Source organism: Mus caroli, chromosome 5, assembly GCF_900094665.2.
Source record: "Mus caroli chromosome 5, CAROLI_EIJ_v1.1, whole genome shotgun sequence".
Lineage (NCBI taxonomy): Eukaryota > Metazoa > Chordata > Mammalia > Rodentia > Muridae > Mus > Mus caroli.
The window spans coordinates 65,637,248-65,665,045 of record NC_034574.1 but is presented as its reverse complement, the minus strand read 5'-3'; the positions used below and the strand labels follow the sequence as shown (position 1 = coordinate 65,665,045).

At 43.1% G+C, this 27,798-nt stretch overlaps 1 protein-coding gene across 4 annotated transcripts in view; it reads left to right on the top strand.

Moving 5' to 3' along the window:
• The window catches only part of Txk (TXK tyrosine kinase), a 57,283-nt gene extending 30,604 nt beyond the window's left edge, over positions 1-26,679 (top strand). For 2 of the 4 annotated variants that reach the window (XM_021161681.1, XM_021161680.1), the window contains 9 exons: positions 5,444-5,523; positions 6,414-6,541; positions 9,500-9,574; positions 12,106-12,277; positions 14,888-15,104; positions 19,330-19,394; positions 21,968-22,086; positions 23,406-23,563; positions 26,017-26,679. In XM_021161681.1, the coding sequence (XP_021017340.1) occupies positions 5,444-5,523; positions 6,414-6,541; positions 9,500-9,574; positions 12,106-12,277; positions 14,888-15,104; positions 19,330-19,394; positions 21,968-22,086; positions 23,406-23,563; positions 26,017-26,085 (1,083 nt within the window). In that variant the 3' untranslated portion in view covers positions 26,086-26,679. The remainder of the gene's footprint in view (positions 1-5,443; positions 5,524-6,413; positions 6,542-9,499; positions 9,575-12,105; positions 12,278-14,887; positions 15,105-19,329; positions 19,395-21,967; positions 22,087-23,405; positions 23,564-26,016) is intronic. The other 2 variants (XM_021161683.1, XM_021161682.1) reach the window with 1 other exon arrangement.
• The last annotated feature ends 1,119 nt before the right edge of the window (positions 26,680-27,798 follow it).

The window sequence follows — 27,798 nt, the reverse complement described above, 5'->3', positions numbered from 1 at the left end:
ACAGAAACAGAGACAGATAGAGACAGAGACAAAGAGACAGAGGGATAGAAACAGAGCGACACAGACACACACACAGAGATGTGCATACATGGAAGTTTATAGAATAGTAGGTTTCTATGTGGCTCTTTCAAATATTCTCAGTGTTATTCATTCTTCCCCCTAATTCTCAAATTCCTTTCTCTTCTATCCTCTCCCTCTCCCCTCTTAAGCATCTTCTCTACATTCCTTTCTTTTCCTGTCACATCACCTTTGACAAAATCCAACATCCTTTCATGATAAGAGTGCTGGGAGTTGGGAAAAAGGGAACATATTTCAACATAATAAAGGCTGCATATGACAAACTTATGAACAAACACTCAAAACATGTCCACTAAGATCAGGAACAAGAGAAGGTGTGTACATGTGTGTACATGTGTGTGTGTGTGTGTGTCCGTCTGTCTGTCTGCATGTGAGTGGAGGCCAGAAAATGGTATCTAGAATCATCTTTGCTTGCTCTCTCTGTTATATGTTAAGGTAGAGCCCCTCACTTGAGCCCAGAGCTTGCTGATTTGTCTAGTCAAGCGAGCCAGACTGTTTCAGGAATTCCCTGCTTCTGTCTCCCAAGAGTTGGCATCACAGGCAGGCTGCCACATGTGACCAGAATTTATACAGGTACTGGGGATCCGAACTTGGATTCTTATGCTTAAACGGTAAGCACTACACCCACTGAGCCATCTCCCCAGCCCCTTATGTATACTCTTCCACACAGCCCCTTTGTCCTTCCTACTGAGTCTTCCCGCACATCGGTACACAAGCGTGTATTTCATTCGCTTTATATCTGTGGATCGTCCCCTAGTTTAGATATATACAATTTATAAGTCAATGGTTCATTATATAAATTAAGTGAGATGTAATCTCCTTTCTATTAAACAATGCTGCCTTCCACTCTCTCCTCCCACACATCTTTTTTTTTTTTTTCTATTTATATGAGTCTTTTTTTTGGAGACTAAGTCTCCAAAGTGGAAATCCAGGGCCGAAGGGAATATGCATTTCTGACCCTCCGTAGACCTTGACGCGCCCTCTGTAGGAGAGGTGAGGAGTCACATGAGTCTAGATATCCACGGGGAAAATACAGGAGCATCTGTTTCTCACAGCCTTTCTAGGCAGCAACATCTGGATCCTTCCCTGACACCTCATCTTACTGAGAATTTGATTTGCAGTCTCTTAGCCTAGGGATGTTAAGCTGTTTTTCATACATTACATTTTATGTGTTTGATTTTCTTTGTTGTAATCGTCTGTTCATACTCTCTGCATGGTTTTCTACTAGGTTTTTGATTCCTTTCCCAGAATCTATTGAATCTATGTAGCTTTAACTTAAGGAAACCAACCCTGGTGGCAGGTGACTATATTTCTTATATGTTTCTGATTGTTCAGTGGTTTTCTGGCATGAACAAGGTATTTGAATTTTGCATGTTTGAATTCATCAGACACATTTTTGTAAAGGTTGATAGATTATATCAAGATAGAACTGCCTTCTCCACTCCAAGAAAAACTCCCCATGCTTCTGGATGAGTCTAGTGGTTTTATTTGGTGAACTTGTAGCTTTGGCTCATTCTAAAGGTTTCCTGTTGCAATGAGTGTGGAGGGAGGTTTACTTATTTACCAAGTACCTTCCTCTTCGGTACTCAGGAGTTGCCACATTCATAATGATAAAAAAAGACATGTTTATTTTGGATTACATCTTTACTTTCAACTTGTCTTCAATTGGCAGCCTGTATATGACAAACCTATGAGTACCATCAGACTAAATGGAGAAAAGCTCAAAACATGTCCACTAAGATCAGGAACAACACAAGGTGTGTGTGTGTGTGTGTGTGTGTGTTCATAAACTACTTTAAATATGGAGGCTTTCTCTGGTGTGGTTGACTTTCCTCACTCTCAGGATCACCACAACACATTGAAAACAAGCCTTCCTGTGGTTGTGCTCAATGTAGAGATTACACGAGGGAAAAATATTTAGGCGCTATAAATCAATGTGCTGTGGTACATGTGGGCTTTGATGCTACTAAATTCAATTTATTAACACTTTCTTTAATAGGTGTTATGAAATGAGACCGCTCAGGGGCCTTTCTTTTGTGTAGCCTGGGCAGGGTTGGCTACTGACACCAAAGTGACCTTACTCACATATGATTTGTAGTTTATCTTTGGCTCCCTTGCTCTGGAATAGGTCAATCTGTATACGAGTTTTTCCTTTCAAGTTTCGTGTTTTCCAGTATGTGAATATGGAGTTTTCTAATGCTGTGTTTTAAGGACTGTGCCCACGGTTCTACCCATGATCCATTAAGATTTTTAGCTTAATTGGATTCAATCCTGAAAAACTGTTTTGTTAACTATCTCTTGCATTCAAGTTTTACAATTTGTTACAGGCAAATCAAGATTTATTTATTTATTTATATATTTTTTACAGATCATTGACTTACCATCGTGTGACATAATTTTTGATAATTTTCACAATTAGTTTTTGACTAGGTTAATTAGCTAATCTGTAATTTTCCTTAAACAACCAGATTTTGAATGTAATTACTGGTTGTATCACATTTTCATCTTTATAATTTATTATCTTCTGCTTTGATATTTACCGGTTTTCTTCTTAAACTTCACCTGGTGTGCTGGCTAGTTTTATGTCAACTTGACACAAGCTCATCCGAAAGGACGGAGTTTCAATTAAGAAAATGCCCCATGAGATTTCGATTTAGGCAACTCAGAAGGACATTTTCTTAATTAGCAATTGATGGGAGAGGGCCCACCTCATTGTGGGTGATGCCACTCCTGGGCTGGTGGTCCTGAGTTCTATAAGAAAGTAGGCTGAGCAAGGCATGAGGAGCAAGCCAGGAAGCAGCACCCGCTCCGTGGCCTCTACATCAGCTCCAGGTTCCCACACAATTTGAGTTTCTGCCTTGTTTCCCTCAATGGACTATGACTCTGGATAAAACCCTTCCCCTCCCAAGTTACTTTTGGCCATCATGTTTCATGACAAGAATAACAACCCTGAGACACCATTCTGACTTCTGGAGTTAGATATGCTTATGTTTTAAATATTTACGTGTGCATTTATTTTAGTTTATTGATTGCTCTGTTTTCCTTTCTGCTGCTATGACAAAATACTCTGGCTAAACACAACCTGGGCAAGAAAGGTTTTTATTTCAGTTTACAAGCTGCAGTCAAACAGGAACTTGAAGTCGACACCATGGAGAAATGTTGCTTGCTGGCTTATTTGCAGGGCTCTGTTTATCTGGTTTTCTTATACAGCCCAGAACCTCCTGCCCAGGGCACGGTGCTGCCCACACCATCAAGGAAATCAAGACAATGTCCTATTGACATGCGCACCCACAAACAATCTTCCCTTCGCTGATTCTCAGCACAGCACTCATGTAAATAATAAGAGCACAGGTTTATTTCTGAGCGCTGTTTGAGCTACACAGCAGAGGCTCTCCTGCAGGATCTTTCCTTATTATTTTAGATATTGTAATTGTAGTTATGTCTTTTTAACCTGTGTATATATATATACATGTGTGTGTGTACGCGTGCATGTGTGTGTGCCTGTGTGTGTGTGTGTGTGTGTGTGTGAGAGAGAGAGAGAGAGAGAGAGAGAGAGAGAGAGAGAGTATATGATAAGTGTCTGAGAAGGCCAGAGGAATGTGTCTTTTCTAGTGGACCTGGAGTTACAGGTGGTTGTGAGCCACCCAAAGTGGGTACTGGGAACTGAGCTCTGGTCCTCTGGAGGAGCAACAAGTATTCTTGACCACTAAGTCGTCCCTCCATTCCATTTATATTTTAGTTTCCTTGAGTTAGATAAATGAAAATGTAAAATCTGGAGATGCTGGGGGTACTGTCCTTGGAGGCTTGTTAGGGGTTTCTCATTCAGTACTTGGTGGTATTCCTTCTAGAAGCAGAGACCAGTCAGCCCATAATTTTGTTGTGCGCATATTCTCTATGTTGATTTGCACACCTACCATAACAGGCACATAAAGCACACATGCAACTTCTCTTGTGACACTTTGGCCAGTTACACTTAATGCATTGCTTGTGCATCATAAGAATTCAACAAAGGCTGGATTTTGTTGTTTGCAATGCCTCTGAGAGACTTCAATTGGGGATTGACCCTAATGTCTTTGTGTAAGTATGGGAGGAGACTGCATTTAGTATCTTAAGTGCACTGTGAGGGGTGACACACGCAGCCTGAGTGCTGTAGTACTTTCTAAGCAGAGCCTTCTATGGCAGTGTGGTTGTGACCCCTGTGTGTGGGGTCACACGTCAGGTATCCTGCACGTCAGATAGTTACACTATGATTCATAACAGAAGCAAATGTACAGTTATGAAGTAGCAATGAAATAATTCTATGGTTGGGGCTACCATGACATGAGGGTCACGGGACATGGTACTAAAGAGTCACAGCATCAGGAAGACTGAGAACCACTGCTCTGTGGGTTTGTACGAGAGCTCCTACTGCTGTTCTGCCTTCAGGAACATAAGTAAACATACCTGATAAAGCAGCAAAGCGGTGTAATAACAAACAACGCAGCCTAACTGTCAAAATGATGATCGGAAAGCAATTTACAGCTTTCTTGGAGTTTCTTCAAAGACTGTTCACAGGGACCTAGTTCTTTTGTTGTTGTTGTTGTTGTTTTTTTGTTTTGTTTTGCTTTTTGTTTTTTGGGACAGGGTTTCTCTGTATAGCCCTGGATGTCCTGGAACTCACTCTAGACCAGGCTGGCCTCGAACTCAGAAATCCGCCTGCCTCTGCCTCCCAAGTGCTGGGATTATAGGTGTGCGCCACCACCGCCCGGTGGGACCTAGTTCTTAATGGAGCATGGGAAGTGCATCCCATCCTTGGGATAGCATAGCCATTCCTCCCTTCATCTCGCCCACATCCTACACCTGTTTGCAGCTCCCACCAGAGTCCCGACATGTATCCTTCCTCATGAACTCTGACCTCTCGTCCTACTCTCTACCTTTCCAGAAACATTTCTCCCTGCATCCTTCACCCCCGTCTTCTGACATACAGCCTTGTCTGTCTCAGACGTTTTCCTAAGGATCAGCGATTTTCATCTGTTATCCTAATCAACAACAAAAACCACTAAACGCTGGGTAAAAGGCGGTCAGATTCAGAACTTTCCCTGAAAACAATAAATCAAGGATAACGGATGAAAATGCTCACGACGATGCACTTCTCATCCAACCCGCCTTCTCCTGGGCACACTATTTATAAATCTGTGAGAGAGAAAAGGCAGGGCACTCGTGAAAGCAGTCTCATTCTCCAATCCTAAGAGTACAGGAGTTGCTCACTTATTTATAGAAGCTACTTATAACAAATCTATCTAGGTTTGTTTTTCATCAGTAAGATCTCAGCTTCCATTTCTAAGAAGGAATAGACTCGTATAATGGATAAATGTTATTCGTGCAGGCTAAAGAAGGTGCCTTTATCGTGAGAGATTCGAGACACTTGGGGTCTTACACAATCTCTGTGTTTACAAGAGCTCGAAGGTAAGTAAGCACAGGTGATCTTGCTTTAGAACTAATCCTTGAGACAGTTTTAATTGGTAGTGATGCCATCACATAGAGACTATGAGAAAGGGCTCGCCCCTAGGGAGGAGACTGCTAGTCTAGAAACTGGGACAACTACCCGGGTCACATTGTGTCTCTCATAATCTACTCCATGCCATGTAACCTGATACATATATTTCAAAGCTTTCCTCTCTTCCTTTTACCAAGGAATCCTCTCCGTCAAGGTAGATTAGTCATGGCTGTCACTGTTGGCATGGCCCTCAGACACCCCAGTCCCCTGTGGGCTTGGCCTACACAAGGGCTCCTGAGCGCCACAAGCTTCCTATGCCTATCAGTCTGGGCTGTTCTATGGCTATAGGTATTTGTGATAAAGCTAGAGGTACCTGGGAGGCAGCATCTCTGGAGTGTCCTGTTCCTCCCGTAGTGAGGGAAGGGGCTGAGGAGAGAATACCTCAGTTTGTCTGCAGTCTCATAATGAAGCCCTGGCTGCCCAAAGCCATTACCTGCTCAGCAGTGCTCTGGATGTGGACTTTGCCGTCTTCATCTCAGCCTTCCAATGCCTTCACAATGAGATTTCTCATTCGTTTCGTCAGTGTTTAACATTCAGTAAATATTTATGTGTTCTTCTCCATGAGAATTGCTTTATTGGGCACGAGGCTTGTCTCCTAAACTTATGTTGAATATGAGGTACCAGTAAGACAACTGAGGGGTGATCAGGTGTTTGTCCAGCCCATCCATCCTTTCTCTCATCAGCATGTAGTGTTGCCAGGAGGAGAACCTGAACATCGGGGTCCCGCTGCTTGACACACCGACTTCATTCTAAAGCCCGTCCTTTGCTTCTCTAGTAACTGACATTGTATTGATCCTAGGCATACACAGTCTTCAATAAAACATTACCAGATAAAAAAGAATGACTCAGGACAGTGGTACATCACCGAAAGACACCTCTTCCCCTCAGTCCCCGAGCTGATCCAGTATCACCAGTACAATGCAGCTGGTAAGTGTGGAGTGAGGTCTGGTGGGAAGGGCTGGGATCAGTCCCTTGACTGGGAAGGTATGCATGGTCTCAGATAGCCAACAGCAGCAAACAGCCCTAGACACCCAGGGCTTGAAATACAATCTCTCTTGGGCAATGGTTGTTTTCATTGATATCTCTCCTCCCGGCCCTGCCCCCAGTCAAGGAACAAGACTTGAGTTGCAGTTTTTGATTTCTACCAGATTAAAGATGGTAGATGACAGAGGTTGCCAAGGGGACTTAGTTATATATTTATTCTGGAAGTTTACAGAGGGACAAGTGAAATACAGTTTCAAATCTCTATAAATGGCAAGGCTGTTTTCCTTTGCTCCCCAAAATCTGTTCTTTGGTTTAGCTAATTACAACAGGAAATTATCTCTAAGCGCCTCATCCTCTATTCTTTCTTGTTTTGAGAAAGCACAAAAGTTATACAGAACCCAGGGTTTTGCTCTTACACTTGGGCGTAAATACTCCAGACTATTGAACCTTCTCCTTGACTATCATTCGCTCATCTCTCTTTATACAAACCTATCATTTGCGGAAAGACAAGGGAGTCTCAGAAATTTCTACCACAATGACACACCTCTGGTCTTCAACCTGTACCTGGTCTGTTCCAGGACAGTTGGAGCTGGGGAGGAGGTGTCTTTCCCTTAGCATCACAGAACTTGGCACCACCCCACTGTAACTTTCTTTTGAAGATTTCATTCGTGAAAAGTTGTGTATTGACCCAAACAAAACCAAACCAAATCGCCTTTTCTCTGACACTGGTTCTGTACACCCAGAACAGGACATCTGTGTACACATATGGGGTGAATCCATTCAGATTTCCAAGGATCAGCCGAGGCCTGGTTAGGGAGAAGTGCAGGGAAGAGGGCTGGTGGGTCAGGGATTGGGCTGGAGAAACAAAGCCCACATCAGCAGGCCAGTTCTGAGTTTGCTTTCCCTACATTTCGTCCTGTTTCTTTCCTTTAAAGAAAATATTTAAGAAAGAGAATTTATGTGGTGGGGTTACAAAACAGTGAAAGACCAGGATGTGCCAACATCAAGAGGTAGGAACGATAAACTGTTGACTGCATAAATACTCTTGATCAATTACAAAAGCAATCAATTTCATATCCTAAATATGTTCCTCCGGATCCCTGTTTCCCCCTAGTATCAGGGCTGCCCTAATTAATCATAAGTCCCACGGACAATCTCTAGCAGTTGGTTAACATTCTCATTGTCTCCAAAGCTCACTTTCCTTCAATCTACCTCTATGCTAACAAATCTACCAGTGAGCTAACAAAAATGGCGATATGAAGATTTCACTTTCTTGTTTGAGACTGACCCTCCCCCTAGTCTCCTTCGCTCCATCTCTTTCTCCCCCACTTTGCTGTAAAATGCAGTGCCTTCTGACACAGCTTACAAGACCCATCACAACCAGAAGAATACACCTTTTTTTTTTTTTTCCTGATTTTCGAGACGGGGTTTCTCTGTATAGCCCTGGCTGTTCTGGAACTCACTTTGTAGACCAGGCTGGCCTCGAACGCAGAGAATACACCCTTCTTGATGATGATTTCTTGCCTCTTCCTACCCGCTGATTCATGGTTCAAGCCTCTCTACTCTCTCATGCCTAGAACGACCTTTGTCGTTTCTCCTTTTTGGCAGATGCCATTCCTCCCAGAAGACACACAGGTGCTAGGCGTTCTTTGTCTGTGTCCCGGCTAGGCTGTGTGTGTCTTCACACAATATTCCTTTTTACATGCGAGAGCTGTCTCATCTTGTATTTCTTACGGAGGGAGAGCTTCCTGCAGAGGGAGCCACCATCTCAGAAGTCACTGTGTTTGGATCAGCTGAGGTCTTTGGGATTCACCTAGAAGAGAATCCTGTGCATTAGGTCTTAATCCCGCCTGTTTTCCCCACTGGCTAGACTTGTCTCTGCCTCCCAGTCTTTGCATGCACTATTCACCTGCCTGGGCTTTCCCAACAGATTTTTGTGGGTGGCTCCTTGTCAGTCACTGTCTTCATACCTATGATAATCGTGTCTGAAAGGCCTTCCTAGATCACTCATTCTCTGATAACTACATTTATCCACTTTTCCTGGCTTACCATCGTCGACGTTTTCTTGTGTGTGCACACACTGGCTTATTTCCCATTCCCCTAGAAAGTAGGGCCCTTGAGAGCAGAGGCCATCAGCATCTCCTTCACCGCTGTCTCCTAACATCAACATAGAGCATGATGCGAACAGACTTTCAGTTAGTAGCGACTGAGGAAATAAATAATGGATGTTTATTGATAAAATTAAATCGGTTGTCTAGAATCCTTTTCATGTTGACCCAATCATATGAAGTCTTATTCATTCGACTATGATACTGTCAAACAAAACAGAACGAAACCAAAACAGAACAAAAGAATCCCACAAAAATCTATTTTCAAAGGGTGTTCAATTTGATGGTTAACGCTTTCGCAAATAATTTGATCAAGTATTCCATTTTGTAAGAGGAAACTTTGGGAGACTAATACAAACATATGTTCAAGAAAATATAGTATATTTTATAACAGCAAAATCGCAGAAATATTTTGGGGTCTATTTATAGTCCTCAGTATGTATAACCTACATGCTTGATAGGAAAAAGTTATATTAAAACATTTATATTTTTTGTACAATGTATGTACTACATACATACTTCCAAAATATTCAAAGAAAGCTTTGCCAAGTTTTTTTTTTTTTTGCCAAAGTGATAATAATTCATCTGTGCACACTGAGATGCTGTAAGAGAACTTTGTGTACAGTGAGTATCTATTAGGAAGATGCTTTTAGGTGGAGAATAGAGAATTATAATGACTCACCGAATTGTTATACCTAATTATTTAAAGGCAAGTGCTACCTTCCAGTGTACCCACTTCTTCCTACCGTAACTAATAACTAGCTTTGATGTGCTCATTTTTCTTTTTCCTTAGGTCTCATATCTCGTCTCCGCTATCCCATTGGGCTCCTGGGCAGCTGTTTACCAGCCACATCTGGTTTTAGCTATGGTAAAGTACACACATGTGCTGAGGGAATCCATCCATCCATCCATCCATCCATCCATCCATCCATCCATCCATCCAGGAACCACCCCGAAGATTCCTTAAATTCTCAGTTCGTTTGAAATGTCTATCTGCATATGTTTCCTTTAAAAATGTAAATCTCTTGCTGGAGATGTTGAAATAACCCATCTCCCAGGGCAACGTGAAGTCAGTAGCAATGTTCTGGTTTAGCTTCGCATTTCACCGTGCCTTAAGAGGACCTGTCATCCTCCCATTTTGATAAATAACTACTATTCTCTGGATGTTGAGGCTGTGGTTTTCTGATTACAAGGGTTGCTGGGAAATGACGGCTTTCCATGAGAAAAGAGCTGTTGAATGGCTCCACTTCACCTTTGTTCACACAGAATCGCTACCCTCAGATTCAAATCACTTTCTAGCAGGGGTGACATTTACACGTCTGTGAGACTAAATGTCAACCAGGGAAATCTTGTTTTCTGACTTGTAGAAAATGCTGTTTCCTTGAATTCCTCTCATTAGCAGGACTCAGATTATACTGGAAAAAAAAAAACAAGGAACAGTGAGAATTATATTGCATAAAAATGACTATGATTCAGGGTCTTAGTTTAAGAATGTTGGAAGCATGACTTTAGGGTGCTATGGGTACATCTATCACTCCTATATGTAAGATCGTATGTATTTAGCAAAGCAGTTGGCAATTATGCTCTTTACTTTCTCAGGATAAGGTCAACTTTTTTGAACAAAATATCACATAAGCCACACCTATTGCATAGTGGTTTTTTTTTTGATTGTTTTGTTTTTGTTGTTTTTTTGTTTTGTTTTGCCAAGTTCTGAGCACTTTAGGTAATCGAATGAGAAACTACACACTCTGTCTGGCCTCTTCCTGTTCTCACCACTTTGAATTTCATCTACTGTGTTGGGTGTGGCCAGCTCATTTTCCCTGGGTCAGAGGGCTACGCTGTCAGGATTGCTATCTTCTTTACACAGCTATTAGGGTTGTCCTCAGGCTTAGCTCTTACAAGTACTATTGTTATGAACGCTCTCATTTATGTTTAGATGATAAATGTTCAGTTAGGCCCTGCTGTAAGTATAGTTTAGAGTAGTTTTGTCTCATCAAAGGCTAGTCACAATGTTTGAGATTTCCTAGGCAGAATCAATTTTCCAAAGAATCTATACCAAATTCCACTCCTATCAACAATGTATAGGAATACCAGGCCTATAGTTTCACCCTTGGTAAAAATTCCCTTTAGCCATTTTGTTAAGTGTTTGGCGGTATTGGTTTATGGTTTAATTTTGATCCCTTGCGATGAGTTATTTTGGCCACGGTTTAATAGGTGTAGCGGTCATTTAGATATTCTGTTTTATGATCAAATTCTCATCATCTTTACCCTTAAAATTAGATTATACATTTTTTTCTGGTTGATTTATTCTTTGCATTTTCTTTTAAAGATCTGTCTTTATTTTATGTGTATGAGTGTTTTGTCTACACGTGTGTAGCAGTACTTCATGAGTGCTTGAGGCCTGCCGAAGCCAGAAGAGGGACAGAGTTGGGTTTCCTTGAGATGGAGCTCAGAATGGTTTTGAGCCAGCTTGTGGGTGCTGGAGACTGAACCCTGGTCTTCTGCGGGAGCAGCAAGCGCTCTCAACCACAGGGTCATCTCTCCAGATAAGCAGACAAAATTAAGACTTGTAATTTATGAATATTTTCCTGTGATAATATTCTATCAAGAAATTCTGTGCCATTGTCAAGGTCATAAATCCTTTTCTCCTGTCACCTTTACAACAGCATTTCACTCCTGAGTTGGGGACTACTTATCGTCCTTAATAATCCTGCTAAGTGCATTATCCTAAAGTTCCAGCAGATGGCGGTGTTGCTGTAGGGAAAGTTAGGTGCTAAAAAAGTTAAGCTTCCATAGTTTCAAGGGTATTATTTTATAAACAGTCCTTTTTCTCCCCCTTCCTGTCTTGCTTATGAGAAATGAGAAATATACAACAATACAAATTTCACCTTAAACACATGTTTGGATATATGTTGGTTAACAGCCTGGTAATGGACTTATACATCTACATAGTAGATGATTAGACCCATCCCTAAGGAGAGGCTACGCAAGGCAGGAAGGGTGTTTTAGCAGTGGAATGAGAACAGTAGGAGAAACTGAAACAGCAAGAGGAAGTACCCCAGGAAAATGAAATGCCCCACTCTTAGCACTATAACAAATCCAGGCTGGGGACATCTATGCTTTAGGTCCCACCACTAGTTTTGTTTAGAAAAGTACATGGATATGTTTAATATTATGTTTTGATGGTCTCAGTGTTATATATTCTTGTTTCCAAGCAGGCAATTCTTTTAACCCTTGACGTCTTGGATTATATATTGTTATAGATCCTTACCTGTATACCTTTAACATCTATATAAAACAAGGAGATAGGACTGGATAATTCTGAAATCTTTTGCTCTCTCTTTCTGTCCTTTAACCATCCTTCCTTCACTTTTTAACACGAGTCCTTTGCCTTTCTAGAAAAGTGGGAGATAGATCCGTCAGAGTTGGCTTTTGTCAAGGAGATCGGAAGTGGTCAGTTTGGGGTTGTCCACTTAGGAGAATGGAGAGCACATATCCCGGTCGCCATCAAGGCCATCAATGAAGGTTCCATGTCTGAAGAAGACTTCATTGAGGAAGCCAAGGTGATGATGTAAGTGCGAGGTCCTGCCCCACGTACTCATGGCCCCGCCCCTCAGAGTCTCAGACAGAACCTGGACTTTAGAATCAGACAGACCTGCACCTGGGTCACGACTTTGTCCAAGCCATTGCGTAACCCTGGCAAATTACTTAACCTCTGTGTGACAAGCATGAACTATGTCATCCTCAAGTCTATAGAGTCCTCATCTATACAATTGGAAACTACGGGTACTTCTGACATTAGATCGCGGTGTGAGTTAATGAAATGGTCAATGAGAATGACAAGGAAAGTATATTATGCTCAGCTCAGTGGTAGGTGCTGAATAAATGTTAGATAAGGGGCTTCTTGAATGAGACAACCTTGGTTGGGAACTCAGGAATCAGACTTTCTGAGGATGAACAGTTGAGTGAACAGGAGAAAAACTTCTCACAGGCAGAGACGTGTGTGGGTAGAAATGTGTGTTCCTGCTTCCTGTCATGGTACTTTCTCTACACACATATTAGAGACGTGTCATGACTCACTGCAGGACAACTGGTAGATATATTTGCATTTGTAGCTAATAAAACTATGTTCTTGAGACCGGAATGTTCCCCGCTGCTCATAAGACTTGTAAAGCTAATACAACTTAACATGATACAGCAGTCCAGGAATTTGTAAGAGTCACGAGCCCCTCCACAGGGTTACAAAACAGTTAGTAATTGCTAGGAAGAGAATTTTCTCTAGCGGGCTAAAAGTTGTGCAGGGAGAGCCAGGTGCGTGGGTGGATTCGTGCGTGCGTGGATTCGTGCGTGCGTGGGTGGATTCGTGCGTGCAGTGCATGCATGCGTGCGTGCGTGCCTGTGGTGGTGTTGAATTGGAGAAGCCTATTAGAAGAATTAAAGATGACAAAGTAGTCAGGTAAATGTGTGAGGCTAGAGTTGGAGAGAGGTCAGGGTAGAGGGCACGAATTTGAGAATGGTTCCCCAGAGATGATATTGAGAACCATGAAACTTGATTCTGTTAGCGACGGAAGAGAAGAGTTGGAAAAGGATATCAGGAGATGTCCTGAGCTCCCGTGTCTCGGGATGCTCTTTCAAGGGAAGACACAGGAGCTGAGGAACTTTGCAAGAAGGCTAAAAAAACTTTTGAAAAAACTTTAAAAGAATCAAATCCATCTACCAGTGGTCCTATAGTGAGTTGTGGAATGTCTAACCAGGGACTGATCCGTGTGTAGAGAAAGTAACATCACAGGAATATTTCCATGAAGTTATATAGTCTCGGGTTTCTTATGGCTTGAAAATGTTTCATTCTGAGATTTGCTGTCCTGACATTATTTTGCACACATGCAAACTGCATTCCTGAACTGGAAGTACACTTACAGGCTTGAAAGATAAATCAAAAAATGTTGAATGTATACACCCCCCCCCCCCCCCCCCCCCCCCCCCACACACACACACACACACACACACACACACACACACACACACGAAACAAATTCTTATTCTCTTCCTCCCTCTCACTCTCTCTGTGTCTCTGTGTCTCTTTCTCTCTCCCCCCCCCCCCCCCCCCGTCTGTCTCTGTCTCTCCTTCTCACTTTACCTTTATGGGTGATACAAAGAACTAAGGTACTTTTCACAGCATTTCTGACCAACACAACTGCTTTTAAAATCTTTTAAAATTATAAAACATGAATTTGAAGTTTTTTTTCATGAATGATATAGTTGGTGGTGGGGGGATGTTGAAGCCTGGATTGCCAAATAAATAAATAAATAAATAGATAGATAGATAGATAGATAGATAGATAGATAGATAGATAGATAGATAAGTAAGTAAGTATTGGGGCAGGAGAGATTGCTCAGCTGTTATGGGCATTAGTTACTTTTGCAGAGCACCCAGGTTGAATCCCAGTACTTATATGGTGGTTAACAAGTATCTGTAATTACAGTTCAACATCAGAAGCCCTCTTCTGGCCTCCGTACTGTTGCTTGCACACGGTGCACAGACTTATGCACAGACAAAAATACCTATGCATAGAAAATAAAACTAAATAAATATTCTTTTAAATTAAGAGTATATTTTAATAGGAAACTTAAACTCTGTGTGATTACCAAATACACTACAGGGTATCTGTAGTGATACAGGGTAGCTGGTGAATCATTTTTAGTCTCCAGCTACCTCTAAACGTTTACTTTGAAATCCCTTTACTCTTTAGAATTCTGTTTTCTTCCTCATGGCCACCAGTCTGTTCTGCCCTCCCTGCTGCTTGCCTGGAATTTTCCATCTAAAGGTTGTGGTTAGTACGACTGGGATCCAAAGGGCAGGAACTCTTAAGACCTGCACTGGGGAAATCCATAATGAGGATGCTAAAGCTGACAGGACAGGAAGAAGAAAAGAGATGGCTGCAAGTCAGACAGATACAGGGCATGCACTATTCTATACTGATGACTTTGGAAGCTCAGAGTCCTGAGGCCCTGTTTTCAGTGCATAAAGTCGAAAGAAAATGCTATGTGGTCCCGGTGGTCGGATTGATGCGTATCTATCTTATCTCAAATATGAAAATGATAACTTACTATTTTAAAATTCAAGAGCAATCCAGTTCACTGGTGTGTGTGTGTGTGTGTGTGTGGTTTTTTTCTTCGACAGGAAACTGTCACATTCGAGGCTAGTTCAACTTTACGGGGTGTGTATACAGCAGAAGCCCCTGTACATAGTGACGGAGTTCATGGAGAACGGCTGCCTGCTTGACTATCTCAGGGAGAGGAAAGGCCAGCTTCAGAAGGCGCTGCTCTTGAGCGTGTGCCAAGACGTATGTGAAGGGATGGCGTACCTGGAAAGGAGCTGCTATATTCACAGGGATCTGGTGAGTCCGCAAATCGCCTTCCTGTACACACCTGCGTGGGGATCGATTTTGATAATCTGAAGAATGCACCTTTGGCTTAATTTTAGACCATTTTTTTTTTTAAATTCATGCATCTTATTGTGAAAGGTTCATTAGCTTTCTTGTCTATTTTGCAATGCTGGGGGTTTAAGCCAAGGCCCTGTACATGTTAAGCCTGTGTGCTATCACCCACTTACATCTTCCAACCCTGCAACTTTATTTTTATTTGCCCTTTAACGCTATAACCAAGTAGGAAATTACTCTAAAATGTCTTTCACTAATTAACTACCTAATGAACCAAATAACTACAAGGATCTTTCCTCTCTTCTCTTCCTCATTCTCTTATTTCTTTTCCTTGTTTTTCTTCTCCATTTACCCTTCTTTCTTTCGACCAGTGCCAAACTCCATAGTCACTGTAAGTATCACAGCTCAGAGGGGGAAAGGTAGCCTGCAGTCCGGGAGTCAAGGGATGCCATAAAGTCACAGAGCGCAACAAACCTCATCCAAATGATGAGATGTACTAGGAAAGATACAAGAGGGTGGATGGCTTCCTCTGCTCTGGTGAGAAGCAGCAGGGAGCTGAGCAGGTGGCAGGGTTTGGGGGGCGGGCGGGGGGGGGGGCTTTCCAGGGTGGTGATTACCAGGATGGGGAATTGGAAGGATTTTAAGTCCTGAGTTTGGGGCAAGCGGAGGGATTGGTGGGTTCTTGAGCTCAGGGATTGGTGGGGTTTTGAGGGTTTTTGAACCCGGAAGTGAGCTCAGACCTTTTACCTCCTACAGTTACACTTGTCCCAAGTGTTTCATATATGCTGAAGCGATCTGGGCGCTGAAGGAACAGCTGGGAAGGAACAGTCCCTGCGAATCTTACCCAGGGGTGAAGTTGCTCTTGTGAAGTGATTTGTGACAATACTGCAGGAATATTGTTGACGTTCAGGATGGTGACTCAAAATGCCCAGTGGTTCCGCTCCGTAACGTTCAGAAAGTGCCTATTTAAAAGGGCTCCCTTACCCCAGACTAATTGCCAGTTGTCCTGCCCCGTGGCCTTGCTTCCGCATCCCGAGTAACACATCCAGACCACTGTGCATGGCTTCAAGGCACTCACGCTCTTTAACTCAAAGGAAAACTTGAGAATTCTATACAAATCCCTGAGGTGGTCTCTTAGAAATAGCTCCATGGTTTTGGGCTCTCTTTTCCCAGAGTGATCACGTTACAGCACTCATCCCTAAGACTGAAGGATCTCAGGGTGAGGCTGGAGGTGTAATTACACTGATCCCAGAGCACCGTGGGAAACGAACTTATCTTGCCTTTAATTCAGAACAGTCATGGCTTCATTACTTAGTTTCATACGCTAGCTTATTACTTACATTTCTTTTTATAGTTATTTTTTTAAACTTTCGAGATAATATAATTACATTTCTCTCTTCCTTTTCTTCTCTCCAAACCTTCCCATATACCACCCCCTGCTCTCATTCAAATTCACAGCCTCTTTTTCCAGTCATGGCTATTGCATGTATACATGTGTATGTATATGCATATATATTCCTCGATGTAACCTGCTCAACCAGTATCATTGGTGTGTGTCGTAATTTTTCCTGCGGAGATGCTACACACATGCCTACTCACTTCAGATAGGGAGTCCATGATGCACCGAAGAACGGGCACCACCAAAGTCCAACATAGGGAACCAATGAGGTTTTGGGGTGGAATTACTTACAGAGATAGGAGCAGAAATAACTCAAAGGCAGCTGCATCACCAAGGCCCACCCCAGCATGAGTTAGCCCTCACAAAGCTGGGGACCCTGCACACTGCACAGCCTGCAGGCAGCTCAGCAGATCGGAGTGTCCTTTCTAGGTGCCTCCATTGATCTAAACTTCTTCCAGGGGCTCAGCTGGTGTCTGCTTCTTCCACACATCTGGCAGGATCTCAAGTGTGGCCTTTGCAACTTGGCTTCAACTGAGAGGGACTCTCAGCTTTTACTTACTCATGCTTACTCTGGCAGAAATGGGCCTAGTGAACCTGGTGGGTTTCAGGAACTTCCTGAAGCTGTTTTGAGTTGTTTACTTTCCTGTTTAAGGAACTTCCTTTTGGATGGAAAGTTTTAATCTCAGAGGAAGCTGTTACACAACAAACTGTTACTTGTATGTGTGTTTTTAAGGCTGACCCTTTGGCATGGAATAACCAATTAGTGTGCTTTTCCCTAAGACAGACCACCCCTTGCTCTCTCAGCATTCCTCAGTTGCCCACAGTTCTTTGTGTTTGTAGAGCTAAGGCCTCATGGATATTCCCCCATCCACTTCGGCAACTCCATTGGTGCCATCCTTGTTCAGCCTACATTTGGGCAGGCATACCTGAGTGCCTCTTTAATTACTTACATTTCTACATGAATTCTGCACCCAGAATGCCTTGAGATCGAAGCCTATACTCACAAGTGATCAGAACAGTGTTAAGAACATGGCTTATAGAGGAAAGGTTCTTAAACTTCAACTTTGCTGTGTGTGACCGTCACCTGGAGCTTTGAGTAAAAGCTTTAAAACCCAGCTCATAACCAGACCAGTTAAATCAGAATGTCTGGGAATGGAAGGGAGGTATCAGTCAAATGCAGTCCAGGTTGTAAGCCACCACAGCATGGCTTGGAGTCTTCTCTCCTTTGCTTACTAGCTCCATGGTCCCGAAAGATCCAGTTAAATAGGAAAGTGGTTTTCCATGGACGACCTCCTTCATGTGGGTCTGTTGGGAGGACTGCATCAATCAGTGTGTGCAAGTACCCAAAGCAGTGGCTGCCTGACAAGGGCTTGACAGTGCTATTGCCACCGTTGATGGTGATCACTGTTTAGTGACCCTCCCTGCATGTTCCCCAGTACCCAGCACAAACAAGCTATTGATCTGGCTCTCCATGAATGGGCACAGTTTCCCATACACTTCACTTGTTTTTCTGGCCATGAAAGTTTCTTCCTCTGATAAGGAATACAATCAAAACTCAGTGGTTTCATGGTCCTCATCATCCTGTCTGTTCCAGGGGGCTTTGTACAGGTTCTCCTGCCCCTAGATTAACCTCCACCCTCGATCGATAATATTCTTTATATTCTACTTTATCTACTGCATTGTATATGAAACATATCGGCCCACAGTGGGTGCTTTTCCTGTAGGGGACTTTTCTTGTGGCTTGTATTTGAGATAGCTGCTGGTACTTTCTAGTATCTTCCAAACTGGCTCCTCTGGATCACTGTTTTAAAGCTTACGGGACCAGATACTTTGAACCTCAAATTCACTGAAAGGAGAACAGGTCTGCCAAATAGTTCATCTACATGAGGCTGATCAAGATGAGGACTTCCTCTATAAAGTATGCTGAAAAATGAGTTATTCTGACGACAGGCAGGTTGACTTGGCATTATATTTAGTTCATTGTGATAAAAATGAAGGGGAGGGGGTCAGGAGAGATGGCTCAGTGGCTAAGGGTAGTAACAACTCTTCCAGAGGACCTAGGTTAGAGTCCCAGCAGTCACATAGCAGCTCAGAATTACCTGTAAGACCAGCTCCAGAGGATCCAACATCCTATTTTTGACCTGCACAGGCAAAACACCCCAAAACATAAAATAAAAATAAATTCAAAAAGGAAATATAAAATTATCACTAGGAACTGCTCTACTCACTGAAGGAAAGGGTTTAATATATAATTTCTTAATTCTTATTACCCACTGGAGAGCCCAGAGATACAACATAACTGTCTTATCTATCAGATCTGTCAGATTTTTATCACTTAAACAAACAAAAAAATGTTAAGATGTTTTATGCCAAGTACTTAGCTTATCATTTATCAAATGAATCCTCATATTTATAAGGATACTTGTTGAAAAATATTACATTTTAAACATTGTTACCATTCAATCTTATCTTTTTGTGACATTCAAGAATCATTAAGCCGGGCGTGGTGGCACACGCCTTTAATCCCAGCACTCGGGAGGCCGAGGCAGGCAGATTTCTGAGTTCGAGGCCAACCTGGTCTACAAAGTGAGTTCCAGGACAGCCAGGGCTAAACAGAGAAACCCTGTCTCGAACCGTATCCCCCCCAAAAAAAATTCATTAAAATTCGTGGCCTACAAGTACATCCGTAATGGATGTCCCCACAAAGTTCACATGCAGACAGGTAAAGTAAAGAAACAGTTGTGAAAGAAGGACCCATGGTGGATGCTTCTCTTCTTTCTACAGGCTGCCAGGAACTGTTTGGTCAGTTCTGCCTGCGTAGTCAAGATCTCAGACTTCGGGATGGCGAGGTACGTGATGTGACACCTCTCTCTGTCTACTTTGCCCACTTGTAATAGGGAATCTTGTGCTTTAAAACAAAACAAAACAAAACATTGTGTGTGTGTGTGTGCACATGTAAATGTCAATGATCAATTCATGGAACTCAGTTCGTCCCTTGTATCCTATAAATTCTTTGTATTAAGCACCCCCCCCCCCGGCCCCCAGCCATCTCGCTAACCAAGTCTTCCATTTTCAGTCTTGCAAACTGAAGTTGCTATTATCTGTCTCTCTCTCTCTGTCTCTCTCTGTCTCTCTCTGTTTCTCTCTGTCTCTCTCTCTGTCTCTCTCTGTCTCTCTCTCTGCTCTGAGGAAAGCATCCCTGTGGGCTAAGTGTTCACATGGCTTGCATGGCTCAGACTGCCTTGGATTTCAGGATAGGTGCTGGCTCTACCTGGGGGAGGGGAGGGTGCTTGCTGTGGCCTGTTCTTGCCGGCCTCTTTCAGGTTGTTGTTGATACAACTATGGTAGATCTTAAAATGAAAACAAGAATTTTTCAGTCCATTCAAAATATGTGTGATGAAGTACATGCATTTTTCATGCTGAATGTATTTTTGAAAGTGAAACAGAGAAACCTATTTGATTAGGTCACCATCAGACATTGCATAACCACTTTTGGAAGCTGGTTTTAGTCATCACTGGGATAAACCTAATATATATATATATATATGTATATGTATATATATATATATATATATATATATATATACACATATATACAAGGATTTTTTAAAAAAACATTTTGAGCTCTCCTTTTTGTTAGAGGCCCAGAAATTTAACCCTAATGAATTCCAGATGTTTTTCTGCATTCCTCAGCAGTCCAAGTTTTAAGTGTCTCATGGGCATTGTCATGGAGGTGGCCTGACTGGTCCTGTTGCAATATGCAGTCAAGATCTATGTAGCTATTGTTCTCCCACTTCACTCTGCCTAGCCATTTGCACAGGTGGCTGTTGACTGTCTACATGGAGGATTCCTTCAGAAAGTTCCATGGAGCTGACATAGACCTGGTTTACTGAGGCATGCCAAGACCCATTTGTATTCCAGAATCTTTCTGCCTTTCCTGGGACTAAAGAGCAACACAGAACTGGTGTCCCACCAACCTCCTGTGGGGACAAGAACTTTCTTCCTTGGGGATCTGTCCTCCCTCCCACCCCCCTCCCACATCTTGTTAATAGATCTAGTCTTTTTATCTAAAGTCTAATGTAGAGACTCTCTAGTGGGAAAGGAACAGCCCTCCTCTGTTTCCTCTTATACAGTCTTTTCTTTTGAGACAGGGTCTCTTTATGTAGCCCTGGCTGTCCTGGAACTCTCTATGTAGACCAGACTGGCCAAGAACTCACAGATACCACCCTGTTTCTGCCTCTCAAGTGCTGAATTTAAAGGCGTTCACCAGTACACCCAGTTTTACAACCTTTAAAACATTTTTCTCTTCCGACTTTATTTTTATTTTCTGTATGGAGGGGTTTCACCTGAATGTATGTCTATGTACCACGTGCATGTGGTACCTACAGAGGCCAGAAGAGGGCATCTTATTACCTGGAACTGAAGTTACAGAAGGCCGTGAGCCACTCTGTGGGTGCTGGCAACAGACCCTGGGCTCTCTGGTAGAGCAGCCAAGAGTTCTTAAACACTGAGCCATCTCTCCAACCTTAGGTACTCTTTACCGAGGAGGGGCTAAAGACGAAATGTCATAGAATATGTGGGGGAAAGTGGGAGCATGAAGACAGCAATAACAAGTAGCTAAAAAACATCATTATAAGGCTGGAGAGATGGCTCAGTGGTTAAGAGCACTGACTGCTTTTCCAAAGGTCCTGAGTTCAAATCCCAGCAACCACATGGTAGCTCACAACCATCCATAATGAGATCTGATGCCCTCTTCTGGTGTGTCTGAAGACAGCTACAGTGTACTTAGATATAATAATAAATAAATTGAAAAAAAAAGAACCATTATTGTATATGCAAGAGCCCAAAGCCAGCTGTCTCTTTCCCTATGCATTTCATATTCCTGCATATGAGTCTTAAGAAAAGTTATTTCTAATCTATATAAAATATACATACATTATAATATACTGGATATTTTTTCATATCAGAAGTTCTATAAGGACACACTTATCCCCCCTCCCCCCTTTTTGTGCCACACAAAATATAAGGAAGTGAGAGAAAATGTGGCACCAATTTGGATCCATGTTTTATGATGCATACGGCTTTTCACTTATCATTTATTTACTACCTTGTCGTTACCTTTACTGTTAGAACACAGGGCCGTTTCTTTGCAGAATTAAGACCGGACTCGAAGGAACATACGTACTTCCCCAGTGTTGGGACTGTAGAACTGTAGTTTTCAGAGAGACGGTGAGACCCAAGGAGACCTGGTTCTAGAGGAGAAAACAAAGAGCTATTTCCCTGTCTGCCATCAAGAAGACAAGAGGCACAAGCCCTTTCCAGGGGGAAAGGCTGTTTTAGCAGATCGGAGCTGTCAGAGGCGTTTGAAGCAGGTAGGCCTCGGAGGTCATTAACACAGTGTGCTCGAATCCCCTGGCGGCAGGTACGTTTTGGACGATGAATATATCAGTTCTTCTGGAGCTAAGTTCCCAGTCAAGTGGTGCCCGCCTGAAGTCTTTCATTTCAACAAGTACAGTAGCAAGTCTGACGTCTGGTCGTTCGGTGAGTGCATTTGCGGTCGCTAGCTTTGCTACAAAGGCAGCCTCCTCTTTTCTTCTCTCGCTTGTTTGGTTTTTGATAGGATGTAGCATTCTTTTTTGTTTGTTTGTTTTCTTTTGTTTTTTGTTTTTTCGAAACAGGGTTTCTCTGTATAGCCCTGGCTGTCCTGGAACTCACTTTGTAGACCAGGCTGGCCTTGAATTCAGAAATCCGCCTGCCTCTGCCTCCGGAGTGCTGATTAAAGGCATGCACCACTACCGCCTGGCCATGATGTAGCATTCTTTTTTTTTTTTTTTAAATTAGGTATTTTCTTCATTTACATTTCAAATGCTATCCCAAAAGTCCCCCAGACCCTCCCCCACCCACGCCCACCTCTTGGCCCTGGCGTTCCCCCATACTGAGGCATATAAAGTTTGCAAGACCAAGGGGGCTTTCTTCCCAATGATGGCCGACTAGGTCATCTTCTGCTACATATGCAGCTAGAGACACGAGCTCTGGGGGTACTGGTTAGTTCATACTGTTGTTCCACCTATAGGGTTGCAGACCCCTTTCTTAGAATTGGGAACAAAACACCCATGGAAGGAGTTACAGAGACAAAGTTTGGAGCTGAGACGAAAGGATGGACCATCTAGAGACTGCCATACCCGGGGATCCATCCTATAATCAGCCTCCAAACGCTGACACCATTGCATACACCAGCAAGATTTTGCTGCAAGGACCCTGATATAGCGGTCTCTTGTGAGGCTATGCCGGGGCCTGGCAAACACAGAAGTGGATGCTCACAGTCAGCTATTGGATGGACCACAGCGCCCCCAGTGGAGGAGTGTGGCATTCTTTGTAACCCTTCTTGTAACTGCCTTGGCGTCTGGAGTCAGACACCTCCCACACAGCTCTGCTCTCTTGGTCTTTTCCTTCCCCAGCAAGCTCTTGCCATGAAGCTGTAACAAGAAGTCTGGCAACATAAAAGGCAAATACAGCCAAAACTCCCATCCCGCAGAAAGGCTCTGTGTCACCACTGAGTTTCCAGTGTGTTTAATAAACTCCCTTGTTTAGTTATGCAGAAGCTCATCTCTTTTTCAGCTTGACAATTTGAACTTAACAACTGGATTAGGAAACATAGCCCGCACCCTTCACTTTATACTTTCAAGGTTTATGGGATTAGCAACCTCGTCTTGGGATCCTCGAACCTTGGTTTCCAAGGGAGGGCGGGTGGAGGAGATTACTTTGGCTTCTGAGGGTGGAGGAGATTAACGCCGTGCAATTTGAATGAATCCCTTGTCTTGGTTCCAAGTGACTCTTGTGTTTGCATGTTTTCTTCGCAGGAGTTTTAATGTGGGAAGTTTTTACAGAAGGAAAAATGCCTTTTGAAAATAAGTCAAATTTGCAAGTGGTGGAAGCCATTTCTCAAGGTTTCCGGCTGTATCGTCCTCACCTGGCCCCCATGTCCATATACAGAGTGATGTACAGTTGCTGGCATGAGGTAGGTGTCCCTTATTACCGAGACTGTACCATGGCAACCAAAATTGCCTGTTTGCTGGTATGCCCTGAGAGTTAGCGCATCACTTCTCCTATGACGCCCCCTCACCCTGAGCCTTGTCTCCTTTCCAAGCCTTGTCTGCCTGAGATTGGTTCTTGCAGAGACTGGATGTTTCTAAAGCCTCTTGATTACATGATCCATTATCTTGAAGAACTGGGTGATGGAATTAAGGACAGAATCTGGTTTGCTGAACTTCCCCGCAGAATATGGAGGTTGCTGTTTTATTTACTGCACTTTGCTTCTGCTCACTGCCACTTTCAAGCCTAAAAGTAATGGGTTTCATCTCTCCCTGGCACGTAAGACTCCTCCTGTCCTCCTGATAGGGAGATTAAACCAGAATAGAAACCAAAGGCAGACTGTGCTGGGAGCCACCACTTGGGAAACCATCACTTAAGGAGTTGCTCTTTTGGTTGAAATGCCAAGATTTAGAATGAAGCCAGAGGGGTGGGTTTCTGTCTCCCCTCCCCTCTCCTTTTCTGGGCATCTATTCAACAGCCCTTCTGCTCTCATCAGACTGTGATTGTTGAGAGCTCTCCTTGGTAGTTAGCAGGCTTAGCCCAGAAACATCACAGCTTGGTGGTGGTGGTGGTGGTGGTCTCCTGCTGCCTGAAACACAAACAAACTCACGTGCATCGTTTGATTCCCAATCCACAGACACTGCAAAACCCAGTATTTCAAGAGTAATGGGATTGTTCATATTCCAGAGGAGTGTTTTTTGTAGGATGAGCCCAGTGCCTGCAGAGAGTCATGACTAGCTGTTCCACAAGGGATCACGAAAGGCCTGAGGACTGTCACGCAAGCTGTCGGTGGCAACCGGGGGAATGCCTTTCCCATCACCATGTAAATAGCTCAGGTCATGCAGATGGTGGCTGCGCTGATTTGACTTAGAATTTTCCAACTTTCTAATGCCATGTTTGGAGCATCAAACACTGATCTTTTCCTGGGAGAATAGTATCAAGTAGGAGCCTCTCCTGGGATGCTGGGAAGGAGGCCATCTTCCAGGCAGCTGCAGGTCACAAGATCAAACACATGATTACTGCCGACGTTGCTAAGCTGTGGTTTCTGGTAGAGTATTTGCATACAGTGCATCTTTAGCTTATGACATTTTAAAGTTAGAATGGGTTTATTAGGAGATGACTGTGTCCCAAGTCCAGGAGCATTAATAAGCAGGCACATGTGCACAGAACAGCGTGATCTTACATATTATTTATGAGCTAGAGAGGAAGAAGGGTAAACAGAAAGATCACAGAAGGAACAAGGAAACAGTCCAAATTGCAGTCAGAAAATTTACTCAAACAACGCACGCACACACACACATTGATACAAAGCTCCTTTTTTTTCTAGTTCCAACTCTGCCATAACTAATTTTTTTGTAGAGGGTAAGTGAAAAAAATCTAATTAATTATGGAAGTCTAATAGCCTAAGTCAAGCCCGGAGGCTCGAGGATGGCCAGTCTAACTATATAGAAGTACAGGGATGTGTATAGTCTGGGACTAGGTATATATTTGTTTGAATGGCTTCCTTAAACTGGCTGTTTTTGATCGTGAAATAATTGGAATAATATGAACTATTTAAATAAAAAAGATTGTGTTATCCTTGATAAACATGGCAGAGACTACACCTGTTGAGCCTGACCCTTCCTGAAAGGCCCTGTGATTTATTCCTGGGTCCTTATCAAGGCTCAGGATGCATTCATTGTCTTCTGCTTGCCCCCCCCCCCCCGATTCCATGCAATGAGAAGTTCTAACTCCTGCAGGTTCCAAAGATACCAACAGAGCCATGTCTTTCCCCAGGCAGACAGAGCCAAAGCACACTGCACAGTAACACAGGGAAAGATGCTCTCATCTCTGCTTCCGAGGTCAAAGGTTTGGTTGACTGTGCTCCAGGATCTACAGGGTTCCTGGAGGAGACTTGGAGATGTGCCTTTTGCTTTCTATGTGAAACCCTTCCTGCTAGAGGGGACCAGCATAGTAAGCCAGTACTGATGTGGAATTGGGGACCTCATACTCTGAATCCCTGTCATTTTCCAGATGAAGTTTCTGTCGGGGTAGAAATATCCTACATGTGCTCTGTCCACACACCAGGCCCCTCTGGCTCCAGAGAACTTGAAAAGTGGTTGGTGTGATTGAACAACCAAGTTGAAATACTTATTCCTCTTACATTTATTTACATGGCAGCAGCTCCCTGGCCGTTTTTTCTGTGGCCTTGCTTTATACTCATCCACACCCACCCATGTCTTCCTCACATGTAAATCATGCTGCTCGCTGTGTGTTAGCCGAGGCATGCTGTTGTTCACTTTGTGCAGAATCTGCATGGGCTGAGCTCCCTGCATGTTCCACAGCTGCTGTCTGGGTGAGAAGCAATTTGTGCTCATTAGCTCTCTCTCTGTTTTCCAGAGCCCTAAAGGCCGTCCGACATTTGCTGAGCTGCTTCAGGTTCTCACGGAGATCGCAGAAACGTGGTGACCTTAAATGCAATGCCAGCTCGCAGGTGACCTTAAGTGGAACTCCAGCCCACAGGGTCATCTTGCAAAAAAAACAGTTGCAAGGTGAAATCATGGGCATCTCGGATAGGGAGTATCTCCACTAGGGTTGTTGACTCTTGGCAACAAAGCAAAGGTCACAGGCTTGTCACACTGATTTCAATGCAAAATAGTCTGATCGTAGTCTTGTACAAGTGTGAGAGAGACTTCTGAACTACACTTCTGAGCTTCTTGCACATCCTGTATGTGAAAAGAGTGCGTTCCACACCAGCCTTCCAAATGGCTGATGACCCTCAGGTCCCTTAAATGTACAGAGACCCCTTATTCTTCATAAGGCTGAGGCAACATCGTTCTTGAATGCTAACATTTCTCTTTCTAGTGGTTCATGCAGAGAGGGGAAAAAAATAGATTCTGCCAACTCATGAAATGAAGAAACCTTTTCAACAGTTTCATGGTTGGGGCTGTATAAATGTTTATAGGAAACATAGCTTTGGAAACCTATGTGAACATTCTGAAAATGTCTTTTATAATCGTGCCATATGTTATTTAATAAACTCTTCTGTTTATTGTGGGACCTAAGTTTTTTTCATTCTAGTTTTTAACACTGTTTAAAATATGAACCAAAGCGCCTTTTGAGCATATCTTGATGAAATTTCTATTTCTAAATGCTCTCTGTTATCAAGGAAATCCAGAGCCTGCTTTCAGTTTTGATAGTTCATCCTCTGAATATGTGAGAGCCCACCTTTAGTTCTGCGTTCATCCTCTGTATATGTGAGACAGTAACCTAAGACACCTCATTTCATCATAACGACATCTCTGGTTCTTTCTGACAGATGTCTTATTCTGTCCAAATAAGGAGGCCTCAAGAAGGTGTCCAGATGTGCCATTAAGCAAATGAAACAATCAACAGTCACAGTTAAATCATAATTTATCTCAGTGTGGGGGCACACTCCTTTTTATTTATTTATTTATTTATTCACTTTACATCTTTCTAATGCCCTCCTCCTGGTCACCCTGTCCCACAATCCTTCCCCCCTCCTCTCTCCCATTCTCTCCTCTGGGTGGGTGGAAAGGCCTTGGGTATCCCTCCCGACCCTGGCACTTCAAGTTTCTGTAAGGCTAGGTGCTTCCTCTCCCACTGAGGCCAAAGAAGGCAGACCAGCTAGAACATAGCCCATGTACAGACAACAGCTTTTGGGACAGCCCCCCTCCAGTTGTTCAGGACCCACATGAAGACCAAGCTGCACATCTGCTACATATGAGTAGGGAGGCCTAGGTCAAACCCCTTTAATCCCAGTAACTGAGGCAGAGGAAGAAGGATCTCTGTGAGTTCTAGGATAGCCTGATTTATATAGCTAGTTTCAGGACAGCTCTTAGTTTATCTGACAGTCTTAGTGGGAATTGACTGGAAATTGATTTTTATTATTTTCAAGTGCTTCAGAAACCCCATGAGTAGAACACTGTGTAAACTACAAGCCTGATTACAGGGAACTTACTTGGTAGGAACCCATTATTTACATACTGCCCCTCCCTGCTGGGTGGCTGTAAGGGAACATATTTCATGTTCATGTTTTTATTCTATGCTGCTAGTGGCCTTTCTTTTATTTATTTTAAAAAATATATTTTAATTACAGTTTCCTTTTGCCAGTTCCTGTCTACCTTCTCCCTCCAGATCCACCCCTTTCTCTCTCTCATT